The sequence below is a fragment of the Ruditapes philippinarum genome, unplaced genomic scaffold (assembly GCF_026571515.1).
Source record: "Ruditapes philippinarum isolate M1 unplaced genomic scaffold, ASM2657151v2 ctg67_1_1_1_1, whole genome shotgun sequence".
NCBI classification, from domain to species: Eukaryota; Metazoa; Mollusca; class Bivalvia; order Venerida; family Veneridae; genus Ruditapes; species Ruditapes philippinarum.
The window spans coordinates 477,160-503,916 of NW_026859561.1; the positions used below are offsets into that span (position 1 = coordinate 477,160).

At 32.7% G+C, this 26,757-nt stretch overlaps 1 protein-coding gene across 1 annotated transcript; it reads right to left on the minus strand.

The window, feature by feature from the left end:
- Positions 1–1,187: 1,187 nt before the first annotated feature.
- Positions 1,188–25,447, minus strand: LOC132756976 (atrial natriuretic peptide receptor 1-like). Its single transcript, XM_060748119.1, has 25 exons — positions 25,030–25,447; positions 22,676–22,785; positions 20,547–20,681; positions 19,860–20,084; positions 18,841–18,947; positions 16,966–17,061; positions 16,411–16,518; positions 15,049–15,181; positions 14,588–14,730; positions 14,193–14,310; positions 13,064–13,139; positions 12,472–12,574; positions 9,457–9,681; positions 8,978–9,082; positions 8,290–8,361; positions 7,769–7,937; positions 7,203–7,361; positions 6,592–6,787; positions 6,026–6,166; positions 5,545–5,668; positions 5,198–5,266; positions 4,115–4,277; positions 3,571–3,681; positions 2,868–2,959; positions 1,188–2,229 (listed from the first exon to the last, which is right to left on the minus strand). Exons 1-25 carry the CDS (start codon positions 25,266–25,268, stop codon positions 1,675–1,677), a joined length of 3,774 nt encoding a protein of 1,257 aa, XP_060604102.1. The 5' UTR covers positions 25,269–25,447; the 3' UTR covers positions 1,188–1,674.
- Between the last annotated feature and the right edge of the window lie 1,310 nt (positions 25,448–26,757).

Here is a 26,757-nt window from a genome sequence, read left to right on the forward strand (position 1 = left end):
GCAGAGTTATCATTCTTTAGCACTGCATTCCTACTCAATGAGATCCATCCACCTATGAAGTTTCAAGATGATACCTCAAATACTTTTTCAGATAAGCTCTGGACAAAATAGCATGAAAAAAACAACAAAGGGCAATAACTCAAAAATTGTATAGGGAAGAGTTATCATTCTTGCGCACAACATTTCTCCTCAATAAGATCTATCCTTCTATGACATTTTATGTTGATATCTCAAACACTTTTTGAGTTATGCTCCACTCAGGTGAAAAATTAGGTATGAAAAATAACAAAGGACAATAACTCAAAAATTATGAAAGGAAGAGTTATCATTCTTGTGCACTGCACACCTCCTGAGTGAGATCTATGCACCTATGAAGTTTCATGTTAATATCTCATAGGCTTTTGGAGTTATGCTCTGGACAAAAATCAATTTTGAAAAATAACAAAGGGCAATAACTCAAAAATCATGCAAGGTAGAGTTATCATTCTTGTGCACTGCACTCCTCCTCAATGAGGTCTATCCACCTATGAAGTTTCAAGTTGATAACTCAAATACTTTTAGAAATATGCTCCGGACAAAAATTTCGGACGGAAGGACGGACGGACGGAAGGACGGAAGGTCGGACGGACGGACGGACGGACGGACGGAGACTATTACTATATCCTCCGCCGAAAATTTTCGGCGGGGGATAAAAATCAAGAGCTGTTTCAGCTTTAAGACAAATGCGTGACGTCAGAAAGTAACAGAACGCCAATATATACAAAATGAATTTATAACTTATTGCAACAACCGACCGTTAACGTGGACTTGATAGCCTCCTGTTATCTCACGGTCCATAAGGGATTTGAACTTACAGAAGTGAGGGACATGTCATTCATGGTCAACGACCTAAATATATAGCCACTCGCTTAGGCCTTACTTTATATACATGTATATTAATTTTCTTGTAGTTCTGTTATCTTTAATAAAGTTTATGATTTGTAACTTTAATTTACATTTTTTGTATATGACACAAAGTACATGTAAACTGAAAGAGATAAAACGAGCTTTGTACTAAGAAGTCGGTTTGTTAGACACAACTAAGACCAGTAAGTTTTAGGATTTCATTATACAAAACAACATAGAACGCTTTTTAACAACAACAAAGAAATCTTATAAATACATGTACATGTATAACAACAATGTCTTAGGTTAGAAATTTACCCTTAAAATGAGAAACCTGTGTTTATTTCCTTCTCAAAAGGAAAGTGTAATCATGTAAAATATCATAAAATGTTCAAAGTCCACACTTAAAGTACCATACATCTCAGGATGCTTGGATCCCAAACTAAAGTTGTGAACATTTGATTGGATCTTGAATAAGCTCCCGTTTTCTTAATGAACCGGAAGTGATAATTTAAGCCTTTGCCAGAAGTATTGAGCCAGGCCAGCCTGCATATTTATGAAATCTGACCAGGCTGTCTGTATACTGTTAGATACCCAATGTATATATAGCAGGACATATCACCAACTCGTTGTCAGCAGTTAAGTTACCGTCTTGTTTACTTATGCTTTCGTGACGTTTTGACGCACAACAAATCGCTTATAATCATTTCCAGCCATTTCCAGCCATGAATAAATAAATAAATGTAATATTGGGACTAAATTATAAACCAGAGACTGATCTCTTCCGTTTTATGGGCTTTGTACTGGTAACACATGAAACCGAATATTTGTGCTTTCCTTGTGGTCAGTACAATTCTCCAGAGGTAGTAGTTCACCATTTGGTTTTGATTTGTTTTCTTGTATTTCTGTTAACTTTACAGTTTGTAACTTATTATTATAATTCCCGTTTAACCGTAACGCAATGTCATTATGTGTCTCCGTACTAGGTTTTAGTGCTGATACCTCGTGTTTATCATCGTCATGAACGTCACTATTACAGGTATCACCTGATATTATGTCCATATTGTTATGGTCATTTTCCTCAGTCACAACTGTACTTTTATCAATACAAATTCCGGAATCGGCGACACTGATTTTCCCGACACCGTTTTGCCCGCCTTTAATTTCTTCTGACATGGATGCATCATCTCCTAAACCGTTTTCCTTTAGATCTTCCATGGAAAACTCATTATCACCAAACGGCTGATCAGTTTCCATGTCAAGCTCGCCATCATCATCTTCACCATCCTCTAAAGCAACAACGTGTAAACCCGTCAACCAGAATGTCCTCATCATTCCTTTACCCTGTAATGTAACAACTGACTGCATGTTTATACATGTACAGTAGAAACCCTCAATTAAAACCACCATAGGGACTGGTCCAAAGTGGTCTTAATTGTGGGGTGGTCTAAATTGTGGGGTGGTCTTAATTGTGAATATTCTTATTGCTTACATACTTTATGACCATGGTATATTTTAGCCATCTCTATTGTCTTAATAGTGGGGTGGTCTTAATTCCGGGATGGTCTTAAGTAGGGGTTCTACTGTAATCGTTCTTCATGACAGTTTAATTAAATATTAAAAGCGAAACGATAACCACCCCTTCTTAATCCATACAGTTGCTTACGTTAACCTTACATGATTCTGACTTTAACAGTAAAATGTATGGGGTAATAAGATTACAAGCATGTAAACAAAAGCTGTCAAAATGTGAATACAAAAGTCTGAGGAAAATGATATTGAACAAAAACAATATGCACACCATAACTAGCAAAAAATTGTCACATTGATAAAATCAAGGAATAAATTATTTAAGAGAAAAAACTTCAACAAATCACACATTTAAAAAGTCAACCATGTTGTACAGAAACACTAATGAAACATAAGTTACTTAGGTCGTAGCCAATGCATATACACAATAATGTAGTTGATATTCTGTTTACCTTAATTGGAATTTCCCCTCGTTCCTCTATATCAAACAAAGGGAATTTCGCTAACGCCGCCTGTGTGCTTGGACTAATGTGTATCTTCTGGGCTGAAATAGAGTAGTTTTTAGTACAAAATACGGTGAAGCATTCTAAATTTCTAATGCATTTTTACTGATGCAAACATATCCCTGTCTCTATATTGTAGGTATTAACTTCATATATGTTTGGATGAACAATACAGATTGCAATTTCACATATCTTTGAAACTTGGTTACATACATGCATATATGTGTAATATAATACTTATTGGCATTTTTTACTAGTCTTACCAAACATAAGGTTCATAAGCATCACGTCTTGTAATAGTGAACATTTAAGGTATGAATTATCCCAGAGAGGATTAACAGCTCGCTGGCATGCATATACCGCTAGCAAAGATGTAGGACAAACCGGCCCATTCATTCAAATCAAGGGTGCCATGATAATATTGATGGAAAATATCACACACACAAAAATATCACAAGGAATAGTATCACCAAATACAATTGTATCAAATATACTAAGTATTATATTAATCTTACCATACTAGTATACAATCTACAGTAGATAAGAGTTAATCCCATTATAGAAACAAACAAAAATTACCATAAAAGATGTATATCAAGTTACTTATTCATTTGTTTGTTTTATAAAGATAATAAAAATGCCATGTTATTACGCTCTCCATTTGACTCCATCCTTGATGCTGTGTTGACAGTGTCACCAAACAAGCAATATCTTGGCATGGTTAGCCCAACAACCCCTGAGACCACTGGACCCGTGTGTAATCCTGCATAAATTGAATATAATATACATGTAATGTTGAACTTTATAATTATATCACTTTTCTATTTAAATATGTTTCGCTATGCCAAACAATCTTAAAGATAGACTAAGCATCTTCCTTATAAGAAATATTCAAGCATGTTACAAATAGATTCATACACTTGAGCATGATATATTCAAATGTATAAAAAAAGCTTTAAGGGCACATATAGCTTTTGATCTAATCAGCCTCCAATTCACGACGACGTGAATAAAAATATTATAAAAAAACAATGATTTTGAATAAGAGAACATGACATTTTACAGCGCATTATATTACTAGTAGTATATATCGACCTGTGTCTAAATATAAATTGAGGTGCTACAATGAAAACTGGTGCATTTCGTTTGAACAATATTATATTATGTTATAGTTAACCGATGCATCATTATTTTACCAATTCGGATTTGAAGTTGTCTGTCTGGTTTGTGAGGTATTTTGAAAGTCAATACACTGTCCAATATACTGAGAGCTACTCCTGCAATCTCCTTCACGTGCAAATTCCCGTTCTTCTCCGGCAGGCCACTTACAATCATGTACGCATCTCCTATAGTCTCCACCTTAATAAACATATCATAGTTTATTATATGTAATAATTTTAATAGATATGATATTAATATCACTTAAAATAATATATATTTATAAACCGATATAACACGCTATAATACCAACATAAAATAACAAAACTATCATGAACAAAATAAAACATTTTCTAAAAGGTTTAACAAATGATAAAGATGATAAAATACATTATCCTATATCAAGTTCCAAGTCTCTTATTACTCTTTTGTTCAAACATGCACCATATGGTCGTGAAAATATGATAAATTCTGATCGCTTCCTTGCCTTATTAAAATCATATACTAAGCATGCATTTTTATAATGATTTAGTCAACCGGACTAAACTATTTTTTATAAATATAATATTAGATACGGAAAGTGAGGGTTCATACGGACAGATCTGTTAGTGGTAAATAATTCAAAGTGCATTTCAAATAAATATAATTTATTACATTCCGATTTTGCGACTCCGTAAATTTATATGGTATTGCACGGCCGTGGCTATATATTGACGTGGCGTCATTATACGAGTTTGTAATGTTTTTTTTTACATCGTTGTATTCTCATCTGCCCAATTGGGCCTTGAGATAGCAATTAAAACTTAAAAATTTGTTAATACATGTACATGCTTGATGTTAGCGTTTTCTAAAGGCGCGTCAATGAAATATGATTCTTTTTCAATTCAAACGGTCTTTTTTAGGTATGTGATTAATATAATGCAGAATTATGTATAGCATCGGTATGAGTTTATTTTAAATCACACAGTTCGTTGGCTTTAAACCACTTGCCTCTGAGCACTCTAGGTTCGAGCTACGCAAGCGTCGTCGGATTCTACATATGAGAAAGCTATCCAACTAGCTTACGGAATCAATAAAGAATCGCACCGGTTTTTTGTTTTGTATTTGACTTATTTACACACCTTATAAACGTCATAATGACTTATTGTGTCGTCGAACAATGTGTATAAAGCATTCAACAAGCCTACAATCTGAAATAGAAGAAAATTTATTACTGATACAAGATGTTCTAACAAGTAAACTGTCAAATAAATGAAAATTTAACATTTTTATTGAAGCACATTTAAATCTTGCTCTGTCATCATCAAAATTTGTTATATCTCTACATTACAGTAAGATAGATCTTAACAAGTATTTTGTTTTCTTTAAAAACACGTACGTCTGCGAAAATGAAACAAAAATCAAAAATCCGAAAAAAACATCAATTTTTAGCATTACATTAAATTAAAGAATTGAAAGAATTGTTAACCTCAAGTGGTGTACTTTCACTAGCAAGGTCTGTAAACCGTACAATATCAGAGAAGTATATTGTAACTGAATCAAATGCTTCTGCCTGTACCGCTCTTCCGATCTTTAAATCTTCTGCAACTTTTCTGTATAAAAATGTATATTGTATAATAGACTTTAATCCTAAGTTACAACTATTTTTAAAACTTTCTAGTCTGTCCGAAGATGCATTTTAGTAAAGGATGCACATTATAATATTTTTAATATAAATGCCACCATTCGCAACTGCTTAATCGGGGATTGCCAGTCAGCTCGCCAGCAGGTTTTCCCGCCTTTTCATCAAGCATGCTCATATCATTGTCAATTAATATTTACCATTTTTTATGTTAAACTTTATACAAACCCAAATTATTTTGTGAATTAAGTGCATTTTTGTTGTTTTATTTTTGTATTATTTTATTTTTATTTCATTTCCTCTAATTGTGTATGAAGCTAATACTGACCTTGGTAGCATTCTGTACAGAAGAGCGTCGGTTTTTATCTTTTCTTCTTGAAGTTGCTGTGTTCTCTCTGCAACAATGTCTTCCAAGTTATTTGTATACTTTTCCATCATTGCAATCATATTGTCAACAACACTTGTCTTTCTAGAATATTCATATTAGGATAAAAAATTAAAATTACAGCCAGTCATAATTCTATGTATGTTTTTTGGATCATAGGTCATATGGCGACGTTCTTGCTTTACTGGTGGAGGAATCATAGCTTTACTGGTGGAGGAATCATAATTCTATATCATAAAATACATTGCTTCTCCTAAAATATACAACCTAATGAACAAATTGGTCATACGAAAATATTATCATTTATATTGAGATAAAATTCTGATAATATAGAAGCATATCTTAAAGTTATTTCATATATTAAGATCATTTGCTATGGAATACAATTTATGCATTTCTTCTTTTCTTAAATATTTACAAACGTTTTCTAAGTACAAATATTTTATTTGTTAATGTCCAGTTTTATTATTACTGTTAAATATAACAAGTATAATGTAACGTTTATATACTTGTATGGGTTGATTTTCTCTAACATTCTAAGAACAGTCTTCATGGAGGGTCTGGCCAACGGGTCCTCAGCCCAGCAACGGTGTATGAGTAAAATCGTGCTTGTTCTTCTGTACTCGGTATCAAGCTCAGCGTGCGTTATAGCAGGCCGGAACAACTTGTCGGGATCCTCCGGTCGTGCCACTTTTAGAATTATCTCTATAACAGTACATGGAATTTATGTGTTAAATAATGTTTCTTTCAGTTAAGGTGGCCGAAGTATAGTCACAGCTTACAATTGTTACAGCTTCATGATGAAATGCCATTAGTGGTCAATTTGTTGCGCTTATTATCGATATATTTATCAAGTTGTAACTGTAACTGTTTAAAAGTTTGTTTGTACCCAGGGATTAGATAGAAATACACACATTTGTATCTTGTTTTATTATTAGTACTATAACATTATGCCCATATGCATAACAAATAAGCATGTTCTGAGAAGATCAAGGGTTGAAAATATGTTGGTTAGTTTGAAATTTCTTATTGCTTTCAGATATTACATTTTTGAGGATAACAGTATGATCTTCTTTTGTCAAGATAACAAAAGGATGTTCATGTATAAACGTAAATGTACCTTTCGGAGTCAGATGAGTATGAGCACTGTAGGGTTCATTTCTACATAGCAACTCTTTCATTATAATACCGATAGCGAAAACATCTGCGCTACTTGTGCTTTCATATGACTCTTTCTTCAATATCCTTCGTAGAATTTCTGGCGCCGTCCAAAATAGTTCTGAAAAATAAATGTTAGACATATGAGCCGTGTCATGACAAAACCAACATAATGGGTTTGCGACCAGCATGGATCCAGACCAGCCTGCGCATCCGCGCAGTCTGATCAGGATCCATGCTGTTCGCTTACAAACCCTATAACAAGTAGAGAAACTGATAGCGAACAGCATGGATCCTGATCAGACTGCGCGGAGGCGCAGGCTGGTCTGGATCCATGCTGGTCGCAAACGCATTACGTTGGTTTTGTCATGACACGGCTCATATGTCAGTATACTACGAAGTTAATATGCTCTGCAGAAAATATGTTGATATTCTTAAATTCAAAGTAATGATTTAGTAATTTGATGATATATCAACTTATTTTGAAAACTGATAGAACAAACTGAAATACAGAAGAAAAAAACATACTTGCGTAAAAAGCATGCTCCCCCATAACTTCTAGATTGTCATGGCGAGGCTTTACTTTCTCCGTGCCAAAATCAGTCAACTTACAAACCCAACGACTGTCTATAACACAGTTTGAACTTCTTAGGTTACCATGGTAACGTATGTTACTCTTATGGATGTACTCTAAACCCTGAAGTAAAAGTAAAGTGGAAAACGTATTATAGACATCTTCAATGACAAATGAAGAATTGTAAATATAATTAGGATTGCAGATATGCGAGTTCTTCTAGGTTAAGCTTGCTATCAATGCAGTCACATAATGTATGCTTGACGATGAATTCCTATACATTACTGAACACACGTGGGATCTTTTCTCTTTCCCATGCACTATCAACTATTTTAATTAACATACAACGAAAATGCTATATTCGTCATATGTTTCATCTTTTGAACAAAATTTTAAAAAATGAAAGCTGATATATATGACATAACTGAACATCCATATTATATATATACTTACAAATTGTTATGTTAACATTTACCTGACATATGTCAACAACTAGAGACAACTTGAACATCATGTCTAGATGAATGTCATCATTCTCAATTACATCCTGAAATAACAATCTCAACATCTTCATCAAAGTGCCGCCATGGTAAAAACAAAAAAAAAACAAAAAAGTAGTTGGAATGACATGATATGATTTCAAGATTTTCAAGATTTTATAAGACTTTAGGCCTCCGGCCCATACACATTTACAACATATACATGTATATGATATGAATAGCATAATTCGTCACAACCTGTGTTTTATTTCAAGTTCTGAAATAAGCAATTACATTTGTACATGTATAGTTAATATAAAAGTATAGCTTAGAACATAGAGGGGTAACTTTATAAGTATATAAACATGATTTTTTTCGTAACAGATCCTCTGAATTGGATTCGCTTCAAAGGCCATTAAATCTCTATATTACACCTCCGACATGTAAATTCATAAAAAAGTACTTCATGCTGGAGAAATATAGATGACAACTTCCACTATATATAGTCTATTTAAAGATATCGATGAAATGGCCGATGATATTTTTAATGTCAATGCCGATCGATGCAAATCTAAAATCATTGTATCTGCATGTAAGCTATTCAGTGGAAAAGACATTTATTAATTGTCTACTATGAAAGGTCATGCCATTTTGACTATATATAACTGTTTGAGTTTAACAAACCTGTATACTGCCCTTGGTACAGTATTCCCAGATGCAACATACTCTCTCAGGAGAAATACTCATGCCAATAAATGTGGTCAAATTTGCATGTTTTAATTCGTACATCTACAATTTAAACATATATTTCTGTTCAATCTTACATACTTCAGAATTTGTACGAGAATAGCGAGAATGATAGTAAAGTAATTTTATAGAATGTATATTCCAAATGGGCGTGTAAAGCTTTTAAAGATTTTATTTCAAACGTCCTTTTTAATTTTTGTTTGATTTGGCTGATTTAAAAGCCAGTCACACGTATGATTAAAAGACCTATTTTCTAGTCAAATAAATAAAATATGACTTTATAGTTTTTGTAGTTATCTTTTTATGTTAACTTTGTAATAAGATCAATGCTTGAATATTGTTTATTTATCAACGAATTCATTAGAATTTCTTTTGCTTCAAATAAGTTACTTAATTGTACACAGTTCTACATGTACCTCTTTCATGCGAAGTAGGAACGACCTATCGGTTTGAATTTTCTTCTTTGTGCTCCACTTTACTGCAACCATTTCACCTTTGAACATAGCAACTGTTGTAAATATTTGCCCCCTATTAGCTGAATGTCTCGTGGTCTGGACGGAAGTGGCTCCACTTCGGATAGTTTCGTAAACACTCGTACTATCAATACTGATGACACTGTTGCTGAATAACCTAGACGCTTGCTAAAATAATGTATGAAGTGTGAAAGAAGCTTTGTCACTTTCGTAGTTCATTGTGTAATGGAAATAAACGACAAGAGATTTCTAAAATAGAGTGAAGTTTATGGAACGCCGTGACTGTCTTATGCTATCAATATTTTTGCTATCTTCTGAAATGATGCTATTATTTTGTCATTTTAGCATATTAACATGTGCAATGTACATCAAATCTTGTCTACAGACAATGCTGACTTGTTCAAACAGCATGTTAACTTGTCAAATAATCATTATGACATGTGCAGACAACATATTAACTTGTCAAAGTATCATGATGACTTGTGCAAACGACATGTTAACTTGTCAAAATATCGTGATGACTTGTGCAAACGACATGTTAACTTGTCAAAAAATCATGATGACATGTGCAAACAGCATGTTAACTTGTCGAATTATCGTGATGACATGCTCATAATACCTTAACAAGTTAACATGTGTTTTGCACAAGTCATCACGATTTTTTGACAAATTAACATGTTGTTTCAACAAGTCATCATAATAATTTGACAAGTTAACATGGCATTTGCACAAGTCATCATGATACATTGACAAGTTAGAATGGAGTTTGCACAAGTCATCACGATACCTTGACAAGTTAACATGCTGTTTGCACATGTCATCATGAAATTTTGACAAAATAACATGTCGCTTTCACAAGTCACCATGATACTTGGACAAGTTAGCATGTTGTTTGCACATGTTATCACGATGATTTGACAAATTAACATACTGTTTGCACATGTCATCATGAAATTTTGACAAGTTAGCATGGCATTTGCACAAGTCATCATTATACTTGGACAAGTTAACATGTCGTTTGCACAAGTCATCATGATACTTGGACAAGATAACATGCTGTATGCACATGTTATAACGATAGCTCGACAAGTTAACATGCTGTTTACACATGTCATCATGGAATTTTGACATGTTAGCATGGCATTTGCACAAGTTATAATAATACTTTGACAAGTTAACAGTACGTTTTGACATGTCAGCATGATACAAGATAACATGTCATTTGCACAAGTCATTACGATAATTCGACAAGTTAACATGTCGTTTGCACAAGTCATCATGGAAATTTGACATGTTAACATGCTGTTTGCACAAGTCATCATGATACTTTGACAAGTTAACATGCTGTTTGCACATGTCATCACGATAATTCGACAAGTTAACATGTCGTTTGCACAAGTCATTATTATACTTTGACAAGTTAACATGGCGTTTGCACAAGTCATCATGACACTTTGACAAGTTAACATGCTGTTTGCACATGTCATCACAATAATTCGACAAGTTAACATGTTGTTTGCACAAGTCATCATCACATTTTGACAAGTCACCATGTCATTTGCACAAGTCATCATTATACTTTGACAAGTTAACATGTTGTTTGCACAAGTCATCACGATACTTTGACAAGTTAGCATGTTGTCTGCACATGTCATCATAACAATTTGACAAGTTAACATTCTGTTTGTACAAGTCAACATGTTCCTTTGACAAGACATGATGTAAATTGCACATGTCAACACGCTCAAACGACAAAATAATATCATCGTTTCACAAGATAACAAAAACATTGATTACATAAGACAGTCACGGCGTTCCATAGAAGTTGCTGCATTGCCGTCCAAAATGATGTTCATAATATATTAACCTATCAACATTATCGAGTAAGGCCAGTCGGCACGTCCTTGCAGCCTTAACAGTCTTTGTACTGTAAGCAGCTCAATATTTGTCTTTTGATATTTGAATTCCTTAATTTTCAAACGGATTACCGGGAAAAAATATTAAACAAATCCATCAGGTTGAGTGTGTATCAATTGTTAGGGTTTAAGCCATTGGTATATAGGGAGAGACTTCTTACTAAACTAATTAATAGACACAAAGTCAAGATGTCAAAGACTAAATTGTAATAACAAAGCTTATTTCAATAGATGTTATCGAAGAACTATTTGCCAGTTAACTTCGCACTTTATGTTTTTTGTTGCCGATATATTGATTTTAAAAAAGATATATTTTATTTCTATAGTATTCAGGCCGTCTTGGCTCTTTACCGGTTGCATTTAATCTTTTGAGAGCAGGAAAAGGATACTCCAGTATATTAACCCATATAATCAACATTTTAGGTGATAATTCCAAAAACAAAAGTAGATGTAATTTGCACGATCACAATAATAAGTATAATCTTATGTTTAGACAACAATGATTCTATAAACTTTTGAACTTGGCCTGATAATGTCTAACATTATCAGACATAAAAAATGAGTGATACTAGGCCATCTAATATAAAGAGAAAAAAATAATTACAATAAATGCATAATTCATACATAATTAAATTCTGAACAATGTCCGATAAAAGCATTACCGTGTTTACTGTAGTTATTATTTTACTGAAGACTATGCGGAGATATAATGTAATGGTGATAAATACAGGAACTGCCTACATTAGCTGCTTGGAGCGTATTTCTCACATTACAGATACCTAAATACCGCGTCACGACAAAACCAACATAGTGCGTTTGCGACCAGCATGGATCAAAACAAGCCTGTGCATCCGCGCAGTCTGATCAGGATCCATGCTGTTCGGTTCGCTATCAGTTTCTCTACTTGTAATAGGGTTGGTTAGCGAACAGCATGGATCCTGATCAGACTGCGCGGAAGCGCAGGCTGGTCTGGGTCCATGCTGGTCGCAAACGCACTATGTTGGTTTTGTCGTGACGCGGCTCATTAATTATTTTCATGTACCATAAACGATGACGGTAGTTTCTTCTGTTGGAAGTTGAAATTCAGGTCAGAGTAATTAATTTTCCACGACATATTCTGTAGAGCACGTTCTTTTCGCCACCATCTAAAATGTACAAACAAATAACTTTGTATTGTTGATTAAAGTTAGGATAAATCAAGCAATGTTCGTTTTTTATGATTTCTGTCATAGAATTGATATCTTGATATATAACACTTAACTACTCTATATAACAACAACTGTAATGTTGTTGTTGGTTGTTGTTGTTGTTGATGATGATGATCATGATGTTGATGATGATGATGATGTTGTTATTGTTGTTGTTGTTGTTTCATGTTTTTTGTCTTCTGAAAACTAAGCTTTTCATTTTTTTTATTATTTTCTTATCAAAAGACTTTAATGTAATTGTAATACTTCATTTTATTTGTCTTACATAACGGATAATTGTCGTTGCTATTGTTGTCGTTGTCGTTTTTATAAATTGATTAGCTCAATGTTGATAAAATTATACAATAGTATATACACGATATTTTTCTTGAATTCAACACTAGTATAATAAAATTATGTATGCTACTGTAGAATTGTCTTACTTACCTTAATATTAGGAACGCAGTCACCAGAATAACAGCCACCGGGATACAAACAGACAAGACAATGGTCAGTGTATTGTCTGAAACAAAAAATAATTTAAGAAAAACAGTGACATGAAAAATAGTGAGCAAATTATGAAATGATATCAAAATTTAAAATTGTCATACATCTGAATAAGATCGAAGTCTAGACTTGCTAGGTACAAAGTATCTCTGTGATGTAAGAGGTTTATACAATGTAATTGTTTTTATATGCCAAGTGAACAGACTCGACAGGCCGTCACGAAAAGGAGACATATTTTGAAATAATTTATCAGTCTTATTTTCATCACCCACGCTTAATAACTTCAGTGCTAACTAGTGCTTCTAAGCAACTGGTGAAACCGCATTTGTATGCAGTACACTACGAAGTTTGCCCGGTGGCAATGACGTTTCCACTGGTAGTACAGCATTAGGATGTCAATTAAAGTGATCATACCTAATATAAACCAATAGTAGTGATATTATGCTCATTTTCTATTGTCAAGCTGAGCTGAATTGACTATATATTACAAATGATTGGCCGTTTTAATGGTAATTCACCAATACTTGATATTGAAAAATGTTAAGGATCTGCCTAAAATATGAAAAGAGTGCTACAGATGGCTATTTTCAAAGATTCCCTTGAGCAATATGAGTTATTTATTGTTCATGCAAAGCAAATTATAAAATTATACAATTGAAAGAAATTATGGCAAAATGTATACTTATTTTGACTTTCACCTGTTCACTCACTAGCTATTTCCCTTAAATGGACATAATGTCATTTTAACATGATCATTATTGACCTGAGAGTTAACAAACGTTGGACAATTAAATACAATCATGTATAATCACACTTGTTTGAAAAGACGCCCCTAGTTGAATGTTTGATCTTATTACAAACCTTTAAGTATTCCAAACAGAGTTCAGTTACTGGAGGGATATATTTAACGTTAATTACTCTAAATAATCAATTTATAAAGTCTCAGGAGGATAGGGTAATGATAAAGCAAATTTGCTGAAAGCAATAGACTTTAAACAAGAATTGTGTTCGTGTTTTACGTTTCGTTAACGAATCATTGCAACATGATGAAGGGCAAAATAACACCAACCTTTGGTAGATTCCGGTGGACACTTTTCGCCGAAAAATCCACAAGGTGGAGTGTCGGGTGGAATATAAGTATCTGTGGTTCTTCCATCACCCCAAATAATCTTCGTATATAACCATGTCTGAATATAACATATTGGTGCAAATGTTACATGATTTATCAAAATGAATCACTTTGGTATATTCATGTGTACCCGTGTACACTCCAAGTGTGAGAGGGCCTTCATGAATATGGTCAATAAATTCAGTCGAAAATTTGTTTTTGATTCATTTGTCTTGCGGGATGTCAAAATTTTCTAGAACATTTTAGAAAAGATCGGTCTGTACAATAAATGTTATGCATTTGTTATAGCATTTGTTAAGAACTTTGTTCAGTTAACAGATTATTAAAGAACTTACAATTTCGTATTCCGTCTCCAAATCGTTGATGACATAAGCGAGTCTAGCCACTTGTATAAATGTATCAGTTGTGTCCATGTCATATACGAAAAACGTGGGCTGTCTATCACCAAGGTTGCCCATCACGACATCCCCCGAGAGCCCTGTTTCATATATAATATATTTCCCCTAACTCTAGAACCTACATCTTTCATATGTTTAGTCAAAGAAATTCGCTAAAAAAGCTTGTCTGACAGGAAGATGATTCACAAACTTAAGGTGTAAAGTGATTAGTAATGCTGAGTATAAGTTCAAATATGTCACCGTAAAAAAAGTATAAAAGTATAATGTATAACTATACTATAAGATACACACAAATCGATTGTAAAAAAAAAAAAAACGTTGAATACTTTTAGAACTGATATAAAACAACTTAGTATTTGATAAAGTATTAACTAATTCTGGTTAAACTAGATTAAAACCTTTGAAGAATACTGATGACGCATAGGTAAAAATAGAAGTTCCGTCGTGGGTTGAGTTTGCGATGAGGGACGCATTTAAAGCCATTGCATACAGCAAAACGGTGTCGTGGAGGTAGGCTGAGTACTGGTCCGACTGGAATATAATGTAAATGAAGTCATTTTCTAATTTCCTTTTGTCACTACAGCTAAATCACGGGCAAAATTGTAAATTGTTGATGTGTTGTTTTTGTTTTAACTGAACAGGCTTGCAAACATACTGACCAATTTCAAAGATTTAAATATAGAAAGATTTCAAGTCATGAAATAAAAATGTCTTAGATCATTAAATAACAAGAGCTGTCCGTAAGACAGCGCGCTCGACTTTTTTATTGCTTGCCAATAAAAAAAGTTTTTGCAGTAAAAGGCAATACAAGAACCAAGATTCTAAGTCGATAAAAGGCCTTAATTTTTAAAACAAATCCTTGACAGAGTTACCTTCTCTTGCGTACAGATGGGGGTAATGATGTGAAATAGCATTAAAAGTTTCAAAGCAATATCTCAAAGGGTTAAGGCAATAAGTGGATTTTACCCATATTCAATGTATTTTCTAAGTCAAAAAGGGGCATAATTCTGTCAAAACCTTGACAGAGTTATGTCCTCTTGTCTGTTGATGAAGGTCGTGATGGTAAACAAGTATGGTCAGTTTCAAAGCAATACCTCCAATGGTTTTGAAATAAGTGAGGTGGTACAAAAAACTTAAAACCAAGCTCAATACACTTTCTAAGTCAAAAAAGGGCCATAATTCTGTCAAAAACCTTGACAGAGTTATGTACTCTTGTCTGTAGATGGAGGTTATGATGGTGAACAAGTATGGTAAGTTTCAAAGCCATACTTGTAATACTTCTGAAATAAAGTGGGGTGGTACGAAAAACTTAACCAAGGTGTGACGCCAACGCCGACGCCGACGCCGGGGCGAGTAGGATAGCTCCCCTTTTCATAGAAAAGTCGAGCTAAAAAGGTTTAAAATCATAAAATGAAATAGTTGCCAATCATGAAATTAAAATGTCTCAAATCATGTAATAAAAGGGTTTCAAATCATATAATAAAAAGGCTTAAAATTATGAAATGATATAGATTCAAATTATGAAATAAAAATGTTTCAAACCATGTACATGTAATAAAAATGGTTCATATCTTGTAATATAAAGGCTTCAAATTATGTAATAAAAGAGTTCAGTTATGAAACTTAAATGTTTCAAATAATGAAATGAAAATGTTTCAAACCATGAACACCAGATATCTCAAAACATACTGATGAAAGTATTTCAAATTGTGAAATAATACTATTTTTGATAATGAAATAAGAAAAGGTTATGCGCTTACTTCAGTAGCAACTGGTATATTATCACGACCTAGAAATGTATTGTTGTAGGCATCATAGGCCTCGTTCTGCCATTCTGATATGTTCAAAGAATCCAACCCTAGTCCAAACTTAAAACAAACAGAATACGGTAAGCATAATTAAAGCTCAGCAATCACTTGATTGATTCAATATTGATGGAATAGATAACATGCCTTTTAAATTGTACTTTGTCTCCGATATGTTCAGAGTTCTACCCTCTATCATAATTGAAAAGGTAGCCAAAATTGAATTAATTTATATATGTTATAAATATTAATACTAACTTTAAATTACGTATAAATTTAACATTCACTATATATGTTCAAACAATTTGAGATGATACCCTGTCACGAGAGTGACTTTTTCTATTTGCCTGTACTTGTCTTCCAAGACAGGTGCAACTTCTGAAGCGGTTACAACGCATTTTGGGATTTACTATTACAATGTTATATGAACGTCAATATTGTCCAATCAGAAACGATGTTACAGATCTGTAATATTGTAATATTATTTATATATTAATTAGACAGACATACATAGAGGAGATTTCTGAAAGCCTGTCTTGCCATCTCGTCATACATATCACCTTGTTGCCATATTCTAGTGTTAGATATATCATCACCGTCCGCCGGCTGAAAGACAAATAAAAACAATGGAATATAAAGTATTATAATGAGTATCACCTCATGTTAGTTTGTCAAAAAAGATAAGATAAGAAAAAAAATGAATCTATTTTCATTTTAGTCTTCTTGCATGGGTAACATTTCAAACTGAGGACACAGTACCATTTGCTTAATATTATATTATTTGTTATATGTTGTTATATGTTCCAGTAAATAAACGAGTTTCAGCTTATATCACCCGAGCTGCCAAGGAAGGAGAAAGAATCGTTTATATGACCATTTAGCCTATTTCTATAATGAATTAACAAAACTTTACATGTACTTACTTTGAGGGAAAATTTAAAATGAGTTTGTCCAATGAAATTCGCCTTAACAAAAGTAAAGTATTGCGAAGTAAATTGATTAGAGTTGTGAAAATGATAAAAGACTACTTTTATGACAAGTGAGCGCAACAGAGCATTGAAGATATTGACGTTAAAGGCACATTATGTCCTCAGAAACGAATAGTCTTTCCTTCTTTAGAAAAGGCAAACATGAGTTTGATCATGATTAAAAACTGTTTAAGAGCATGTTACATGCTTGGTTAGAAAAGAAGCGCTGCATGAAGTTATAAAAGTAGCAAATAGTCAACAAATTAGTATTTTGACTTCCTTACAAAATCACCATAACTGTACTAATTCCCTGACAGCAACAGAAGCAAAGTACGATTAAGGTAAATGGCCAATAAGTAACTTTTAGTTAGAGAACTAAAACAGGACAATTTTATAAGATATTAAAAGCTTTTGAGGAAAAAGGCATTTCAGGGACATAATTGGCCTTTAATGGTACATGTTTTTTTTTCACTAACGTTACATCACACGCTATGTATAAGCAACAATGATGAATGTTACAATAGTATTTTAATGATAAAAATAGAAATAAATATATAATTATTGACAAACGAAAGGGATGAAAACAGTCAATTAAGCTGATATTTATTCAAAGTAAGGAAATTTCAATTGTATCAAATTCTTCACTTTTTTTATGTGTATTGAAGTGTATTGAATTCCGTACTTTAAGGTGTCACTTTCATTAACAATGTTAACATTATGAAATAAATAGTTCTCCAAAGCAACGTGTGCCTCTCAGTAACTAAATATAATATTTTTCTCTGAGAAAATCACAGACGGGAATAAATTCAACAAACATTAGATTCCAGATATCAATATGGAAAACTTCATTAGATCTATACTCGATTTTATTTGCGTTACAATTACTGTGTCAAATCTCTACACAAACAATGTTAGTTATATTCACTGTAACCCGAGCTCAAAGTAAACAAACTTGTAACATTTCAGTGTAATTGAGTAGCATGTATGGCCTTACTCAATCAAAATAACAAAGTAATTTAGGTTCTTATCACAACTTAATGGTGCATTGCAAAGAACATTTGAAATAATGATTGATTAGAACATTTTATTTAAAAAGAAATTGCCATTAGTCCTACATCACTGCTTTTATAAATGTTTACTTGACATAATTAATTGAAAAAATTTAAAACCTTGCAAAAAAATCAACACAGTTAATACAACAAGACACAGTTTCGTAGTATAGTGACGGATCGTTGTTCGTCTCAAACAAACTCATCAAAAAGCTAACTGATTGAATGAAAGACCTTTTCGAAATACACCATATAGACATACAGGCAAACTTTATACAATATTAAAAATACCAGGTTCGAAGAAATTCTATTGAACCTATATGTCAATATCAAAACTCAGAAAACGTCCTTCAGCCCAATATACGCACCTCAACATCTGCATACAGGAACTGGTAATTTCCACTCGTCATCCCTTTCTGGTGGGCGCGAATCATGTACGTGCGGATCTCGGCTCGTGGTATTACCAATACTATCACTGTTAGAAAGAAAAGATACATGCATTGATATGTTGTGCCTAAATATCTTTAATGGGTATGTCCGCCTTTCAGTCTGGACAAAGTCATTCATCATTTTAGGGTAAATTTCAAAATATGTATTGCCTTTATAGCCGTGTTGCTGCGTGGCCGAGTGGTTAACGCTGACCGCGTGGGTTCAAACCCCATTAGGAACAAGCCGTTGTTTCATTGAGCAAGAAATTTTACTCATTGTTAAGTACTAGTTAGTTCCAGGAATGGATTCGAGAGTGTTTAAATACGCTTACAGCTTCCAACATAGTCGAACTCAAATAAAATTCGTATAAACTAGTAGCGAACAATGCAGTCCACGATCAGCGGCTGTTCTTTGTCTTCATGTTAGCATGAGTAAAATGAGCCGTGTCACGACAAAACCAACATAATGGGTTTGCGACCAGCATGGATCCAGACCAGCCTGCGCATCCGCGCAGTCTGATCAGGATCCATGCTGTTCGCTATCAGTTTCTCTACTTGTAATAGAGTTGGTAAGCGAACAGCATGGATTCTGATCAGACTGCGCGGATGCGCAGGCTGGTCTGGATCCATGCTGGTCGCAAACGCACTATGTTGATTTTGTCGTGACGCGGCTCAAATCTACTACCACAAGAAGGCCAAGGGTAAAAGCATTGTGCAATTGCAAAAAAAAAAAAATCCACTATTTTAGGAGATGTGAAAATTAATAAATATCTATAAATTTTATTATTTATACATGTATATTCCCCAGTAAAGGATAACTTATTATACGAGTATATAGTGCACACTCTCTCCCCGACTAGTGTTAAATATTTAACAGAAAATCCCGCTTTTACCATTGGTCAGCCTTTCATTACACAATTCATGGATAAATCTGAAAAAAATAATGCCAATTTATTAACCTCTGGCCTCGTAAATAATAGTTGACCACATCTGGTCAATTTGAGCAATGGACGCATTGATTTTGACGTCACTATAATGATGCGCTATCAGGAAATCGTAAGCTGGGTTTGACACTAGCGAAGATTTGATGGTGGTCGCTCCTCCTCTATAAGCATCCCCGTCACTGGAAATCAGCACCAGACGTCGCCAACCGGTGTATAGGTAGAAAAATCTCATCATGTCACCTGAAAAGATTTTGTAGCAGTCAGATCTCGTCATATCGTTTCCTTAGCGAAAATTTTGATTAAAATCGCTATTTTAAGTCATGACTCTGTTCAAAACAGCAAAATACAAAAGTAAGAGTATATGTTTCAAAAAATAGAATTGCTGTTATATTCCATATATATTTGAAACATGTACTGTTATGTTATGCACTGGTTTTGACAGCGTATGATAATATAGATCAACCTGTTATAATCATTTTTATATAAAATATTCAGTAAAAATCTCATTTGAAACCATTTAGATTTATTTTCTATAACAGTACATTAATTGTGGCCATGTAATACCATTCGACCATATAAAAATATTATTATCATGTTGCAATATCACAATATATGAAGTTATGTTGAAGTATTAATAGTCCATTTCATGGAGATGCTGCAGGAAAAGAAATAAAAAAAGTAATAATAAATCAAAATATTTACCAAGTGATGCTATAGTAGCCATTGTTCTGGTATATGTATTTAAGATATTCTTGTTGTAAATGGTTTGTCCGAGAGATAACCAGTTCATCACTGGAATATTTCTGTAGGCCAATAGCTCTCCAATCGGTTCCACGACTGAAATTAAAGGAACAATACTTTATAAAATACGTTCAAGGTAAACTATAATATCTTTACGTATTAATAATATAGGTACATGTATCATAATACACTATGATATTACAGTACAGTTTTATTTGTAGTTAAATGGCATTAAGCTTGATTGGGCTGCATATTTGTTAGTAATTAGTTGAAAAAGCTTAGCTCAAATGGATGAGCATCGGAATAGTTATCTCTGGGATCTCGGATATTGAGTCTAATGGTTATTTTGTTCTCACCGCTGATTCGGATATCATGTTAAAATTGGCGTAAAAAATATTAAATAATAATAATAAAAATTAGGTTGATAGAATGATATTTGTACAAAACTTTTATTAAAACAGATGGTGAATGTGATATATATACTGCAAATACATTTGTGTTGTCCGGGAGATTTTCATTCGTTATTTTTATCACAGCTTACTATTTCTTAAAACAATTACCAAATATGAACAAAAAGATATAAAAATAAAGTGATTGTACAGTTTTTAGGGGGGTTGTTGTTGTTTTGTTTTGTTTTTTATTAATGGTAATTTTTGGTCATATAAGCTTTACACAATAAGATCAATTTAACGATGTAATAACTAAAGCATACGTCTAAAACTTCGTGTCTATACTCTTCACCAATTTGTCTGTTTTCTGTTTCAATATGTTGACAAGTTATTTCTAAATTACATGTTTACATCTTGTGTTTCACATGAAAAAGTAGTTAAATATCGTTGTTGAATACGATACAGATTCAACGATTTAACAGAAAATAGTTTTTCGTATCAGACTTTATTTAGGGAAAAGCAATTTTAGTTTTTTTCCCAGTTACAATTATGCTCTTTATAAAGAAATGAGCCGCGTCACGACAAAACCAACGTAATGCATTTGCGACCAGCATGGATCCAGACCAGCCTGCGCATCCGCGCAGTCTGATCAGTATCCATGCTGTTCGCTATCAGTTTCTCTACTTGTAATAAAGTTGGTAATATGATTGTTTCATGTATGAATAAAGGTCATGAACTGTTATTTTTATTGCTTTTCAATATCAGATTGTAAATTATCATTTGAAACAGATCCCAACAGAAATTAATCATTTCATTCTGTTTAACCGCAGGGTAACATTTACATCAGCTCAATTAGTGTTTTAATATGGTAAAAATAATATCAAAATAAAAATACTTAAAGCATGTAAAACAAGAAAACTCATCATGGTGAATTACTTTCGTAGTTCAATATCAAAATGACGTTAATTAAGCCATGTCGCAACGATCGAAAATATATTATCATAACATAAAAAAAAAAATTATTATTTTGAATTGATACGGTCGGTAGCTTAATTGATTTTTTTCGCATGTGTGCATGTACTGAAAAAGATCATAGTAAGATTCGGAAAATTAGGATCATGTATACAACATAGTGAGGTCAGTATGGGATTCACTTTTGTTTCCCCACTGACCGTTCCAAAGCGGTACCCCTCTGTGTTCCTTGTCTGTATTAATACTTGTTTTTGAATGTTTATTACATGTTTTGTGATACAATGTATCTACCTTGATGGATTGTCGTTTACGGTAGGTATTTTCTCACCCCCCCCCCCCCCCGCATTTTTACCACCTCCACTTTTCACCCTTACAGCCCTTATCCCTTTAATTCACATATGGGCCCGTTTTATGTTCCTCTCCTATCGCCGCCCTTATGTCCACTTCAGGTGTTTGTTGGGTGTCTTCTGGGTGCCCTACTTGGATCTGTCGGGGGGCTGCGTCCTCCTGTAAACGTTGCCTTTACTTGTTGATCTTTATTCTGTTTTTTTTTTTTTTTTTTTTTTTTTTTTTTTTTACTATATATACATGAAGTGTATATTTCAGGGCCTTTATTGTTAATACAGAACAAAACAGTGTTAGGTATACTACTAGTAATTCTGATGTATAATCGTTAAGACATGTGTGGTCCACAGCAAAAAGATTTCATAAGTAAGAATTGTTACCAACCTTTCGAGCACGGGGGTCCGAATACAACGTCAACATGATGTTGTAATAGAATATCAACTAGTGCTCCAATACCCTGCTTGCTGTCACAGTCAGTGTCTATGGCAGTTATACTGTAAATAAACAATATTTTTATTAAAATTATATTTAAAAAGTTACCGTAATCAGTCAAAAAGACAGACCGGTTTAATGTACTATCTGGATTTATTGTAAGAGCGGTTAAGTGTTTCTTTTGAAGAGCCCAACCATGGCTTAAACAGTACATGGTGGTAAAACTGGTTGTCGTTTTAAGACAAATTCAATGTTGGTGTTTAACAAAAATTAATATGACTTATCCCTTTATTTACTGAAAACAACAACAGAAAATATATGTAGGCTGTGAAAAATACACTTTATTGACTATAGAGTTAATATGTACCACAATAGGGAGGTATGAACATGTTTAAGTGACATTGCGGAATTAACAAATAACAATTCTGTCTCATGTACAAAAATCAAAGACTATGCAATCTGGCACAAAATAAAAAAAATCACAAATGACGTTAATGACGTTACAAGTAACTACACATGTGCATACGATAAATTACGCCGGACCCACTTAACAAAGTAAAAGTTTATAATAATTATCAAATTTACGAGGTAAAAAAATCATTCTTCAAGTTCCGGAATTTTAACGAATACGAGTGCCTTTGCAGATGTGACGGTAACTTTAATACAGAAGCAGTCCGGTTTTTCTTTATGATAATAAAATTCTTAATATTGTTAAAAACTTTGTATACTTGGGTGTAACAATTTCCTCAAACGGTAGCTTTAATCAAGCACAAAAATGTTTATCTGGGCAAGCCTTCAAGGTTTTATATGCACTCAACTCTCTTTTTGATAACTTGTCATTGAATGTTTCTGAAAAAATTAAACTGTTTGATTCTATGATAATGCCTATTCTTAACTATGGGTCTGAAATATGGGGCTTTCGTAATTCACCAGATATTGAGTGCATAAAAAGTTTATGAAGCAAGTTTTAGGTGTAAGACAACAAACATGTAATGCTACTGTATATGGTGAATTAGGTAGAGTTCCCCTTCTTGTTTTACGTAAGATTAGTATTGTAAAGTTTTGGTTTAGAACTGCTAAGAATCCAGATTCATTTTTGTATAAACTTATGATGATGACAGATAAAAACAATCAGTTTGTTAATAAATGGACCAATGATGTAAAATGTCTCTTTCAAGACTTAGGCTTTTCTTACTTATTTGATAACCCTCATTCTATTTTTCTTAAGTCTATTATCCAACGTATATATGATCAATATTATCAACAATGGTTTTCTGAAATTAATAATTCTAGCAAACTTGATACGTATAGTTTAATTAAAAGCACGTTTGGAAAAGAGAAGTATCTTGATTGTATTATAAATAGTAAATATAGAATAGCCCTTTCACGTTTTAGATGTTCTGCTCATAAATTAATGATTGAAGAAGGAAGATTTAGAAATATAGTGGAAACGGAATATCATTTTTTACTTGCTTGTCCGTATTACATTGATCTACGAAGAGAATATTTACCTAAATACTACTGCTCTTGGCCAAATGTACACAAATTTAAAATTTTAATGAATAACTCACAACAGAATGTTATAAAGAAATTATCTCAATTTATTTACTATGCAAATTTTGCTAGAGAAACAACTGGTAGCTAATTCCAACTAATTTCAAACATTAATTATTATAGTCTTAATATTTATTTTATGACTGTGATATATATATGTAATATTACTTTTCTCGTATTTAGATGTTTTATGCATTTGTTAATATGTTTATATGTTTATATGTATGTATACACGCTATTTTTGTTTATGGCAATAGACATTATGTTTGTGCCTTAATTAAATCTTGAATCTTGAATCTTGGTTTCCTATGGTTCACCCCTTGTATTAACACATACATTTTATGTTTTAAGACAAACGACATATGTCTGAACATTCTTAACCCAAATACAAATTAGGTTGTGCAAAATATTGTAAATAAATACATGTAGAACAATGGATGTAAATATGAATGTTATATGAATGTAATACGTTTAACAAACGCTTTGACTATGTAGGTTTTGAATCATTTAGCGTAACATACAAATGTTACAAACAGAAACTGTTGATTATTATTTCGTATAAAATACGTACCTGGACATACTATTTAGTTTAAGGAGTTTTTTCTTTCTTGTTTTTCTTTTCTATTTCTCTTGTTTTCTGGTTTATATATTGTATTATACATGTATCACGTGTATTTTCTACTTGTGTTTATTAATAAAAAAATCCGACTTAAACCAGAAATAACAAAATTAAAGATTTCTACAATACTTACTTGAACACATAACTGGGTAGTAGTGATTGGTCTTTTACCGTTTTCAGACCAAGTGCTAACGCTGCAACGGAACTTGATGCGTTATGTTCAAAACTTGCCTCCGGATGTGACGTATAAGGCACCATCCAGACGACTTGTAACGTTGTTTGTCCAGATATATTTTTAACCAAATGCACAAAAATAAACACAAACATCCCATAATAACGTGATGTTTTTTGTCTCTTAACAAAACCACTCATCCTCGTTTTTGCCCTGTTAAATCCACTAATTTGAATATTTGACTGTAACACTTAATGACAATTCGTAATAAAAGCAGATACATTAACATAAACTTTGAAATAAACTTGTCATTTTTATGTAATCCATCTTATTGTTGAACATGCCGCTTTAGTTTGACATTAAACCAAATTACCGTCCGCAGATTGAGAATGAAAACAATAATAAAAAATTATTTTAACAATTTTAAGGTCTTTTTAATTTAAGCGACAGGAAACAAAGGAATAATTCAACAGCTAAATTTAAATTTTAAATGCATCCGTCGATTTTAAAATTAGAATTAGAATTATGTATAGGTTAGTGTTTAATAATATGTATTAACAAAAATAATTGGTCAAGCCTGTCGCAGGCAGGCGACCAATTATTTTTGTTAATGCATATTATTAAACATTAACCTATTTAATGATCAACATTATTTTTTTAACCAAAAAAAGGCATTTCACTAAATCATCGATAGCTCCGCCCATTCGCTCTACAAAATGTCTACACCTTGTCAAGTTTCTAACATATCACATTTAGATAAGCTAATAAATGGCCCTTTCAACAAATAATCAGGCACATTTTTTTACTGAAATGTCACAGAATTTATACCTTTATCTACAGTAAGACTATCATGCTGAAAAAAAAACAGCGAGGAAAATGATGCAATTAGGTAAAAACAATGGAGTTAATGAAATGTGTACATCCTTTATAAATAAATGGAAAATGTGAGAAAATGCATTAGATTAATAATTTATACAAATTCATTATTAGCTTTAAGTTATTCACTAACATTTAAAATCCCTATTGATTTGCTCATTTGAAAAACAGCTTTTTGTGTGCCAATCTAGGTTTACAGGTGGAGGGGGTTCATTTACCATGAGTTTTCCAGTCAAAAAATGTATTTATAATCATTGTATTCTTAATATCAAGGATTGTTAATGCAGTTTATTCCTATCAACTGAAAGAAAATTATGTTGTGGTTACTTTTTCTAGAAAAAAAGAAGTTTAAAACAGCAATTTATAACAGGCATTTTTAAAAGGATATAAAAAAAACATTTGTCTCTGCATGCCCCACATGTATTATCTATGTAATAAATTAATTGATTGTATCCTCACATTTAGAAACATCTGACCTCGCTTAATTGTTTTTTACGTTGGCATTGTTTTGCTAACCTAGATATTTTACAATTCAGAGTGCAAATCACACCTCTAACTCCTCCCTAATATAATGCATTATTGAAATTTGTTAGACTCAGGTTAGACGGCAGATTAAGTAAATTTTATTTAGTTAGTACACATTAACCAAAGTTAGACTTAGCAGAAATTTGAAAAATACTACAATGTGATTGGACAAAAAATAATGTTGATCATTAAGATTATAAGAAGACAATGGCATAATATGTACATAAAATGTATATTCTGCGGGTTAACATTTTGTATAGGTCAACAATCCATTGTTTAAAAAGTTCC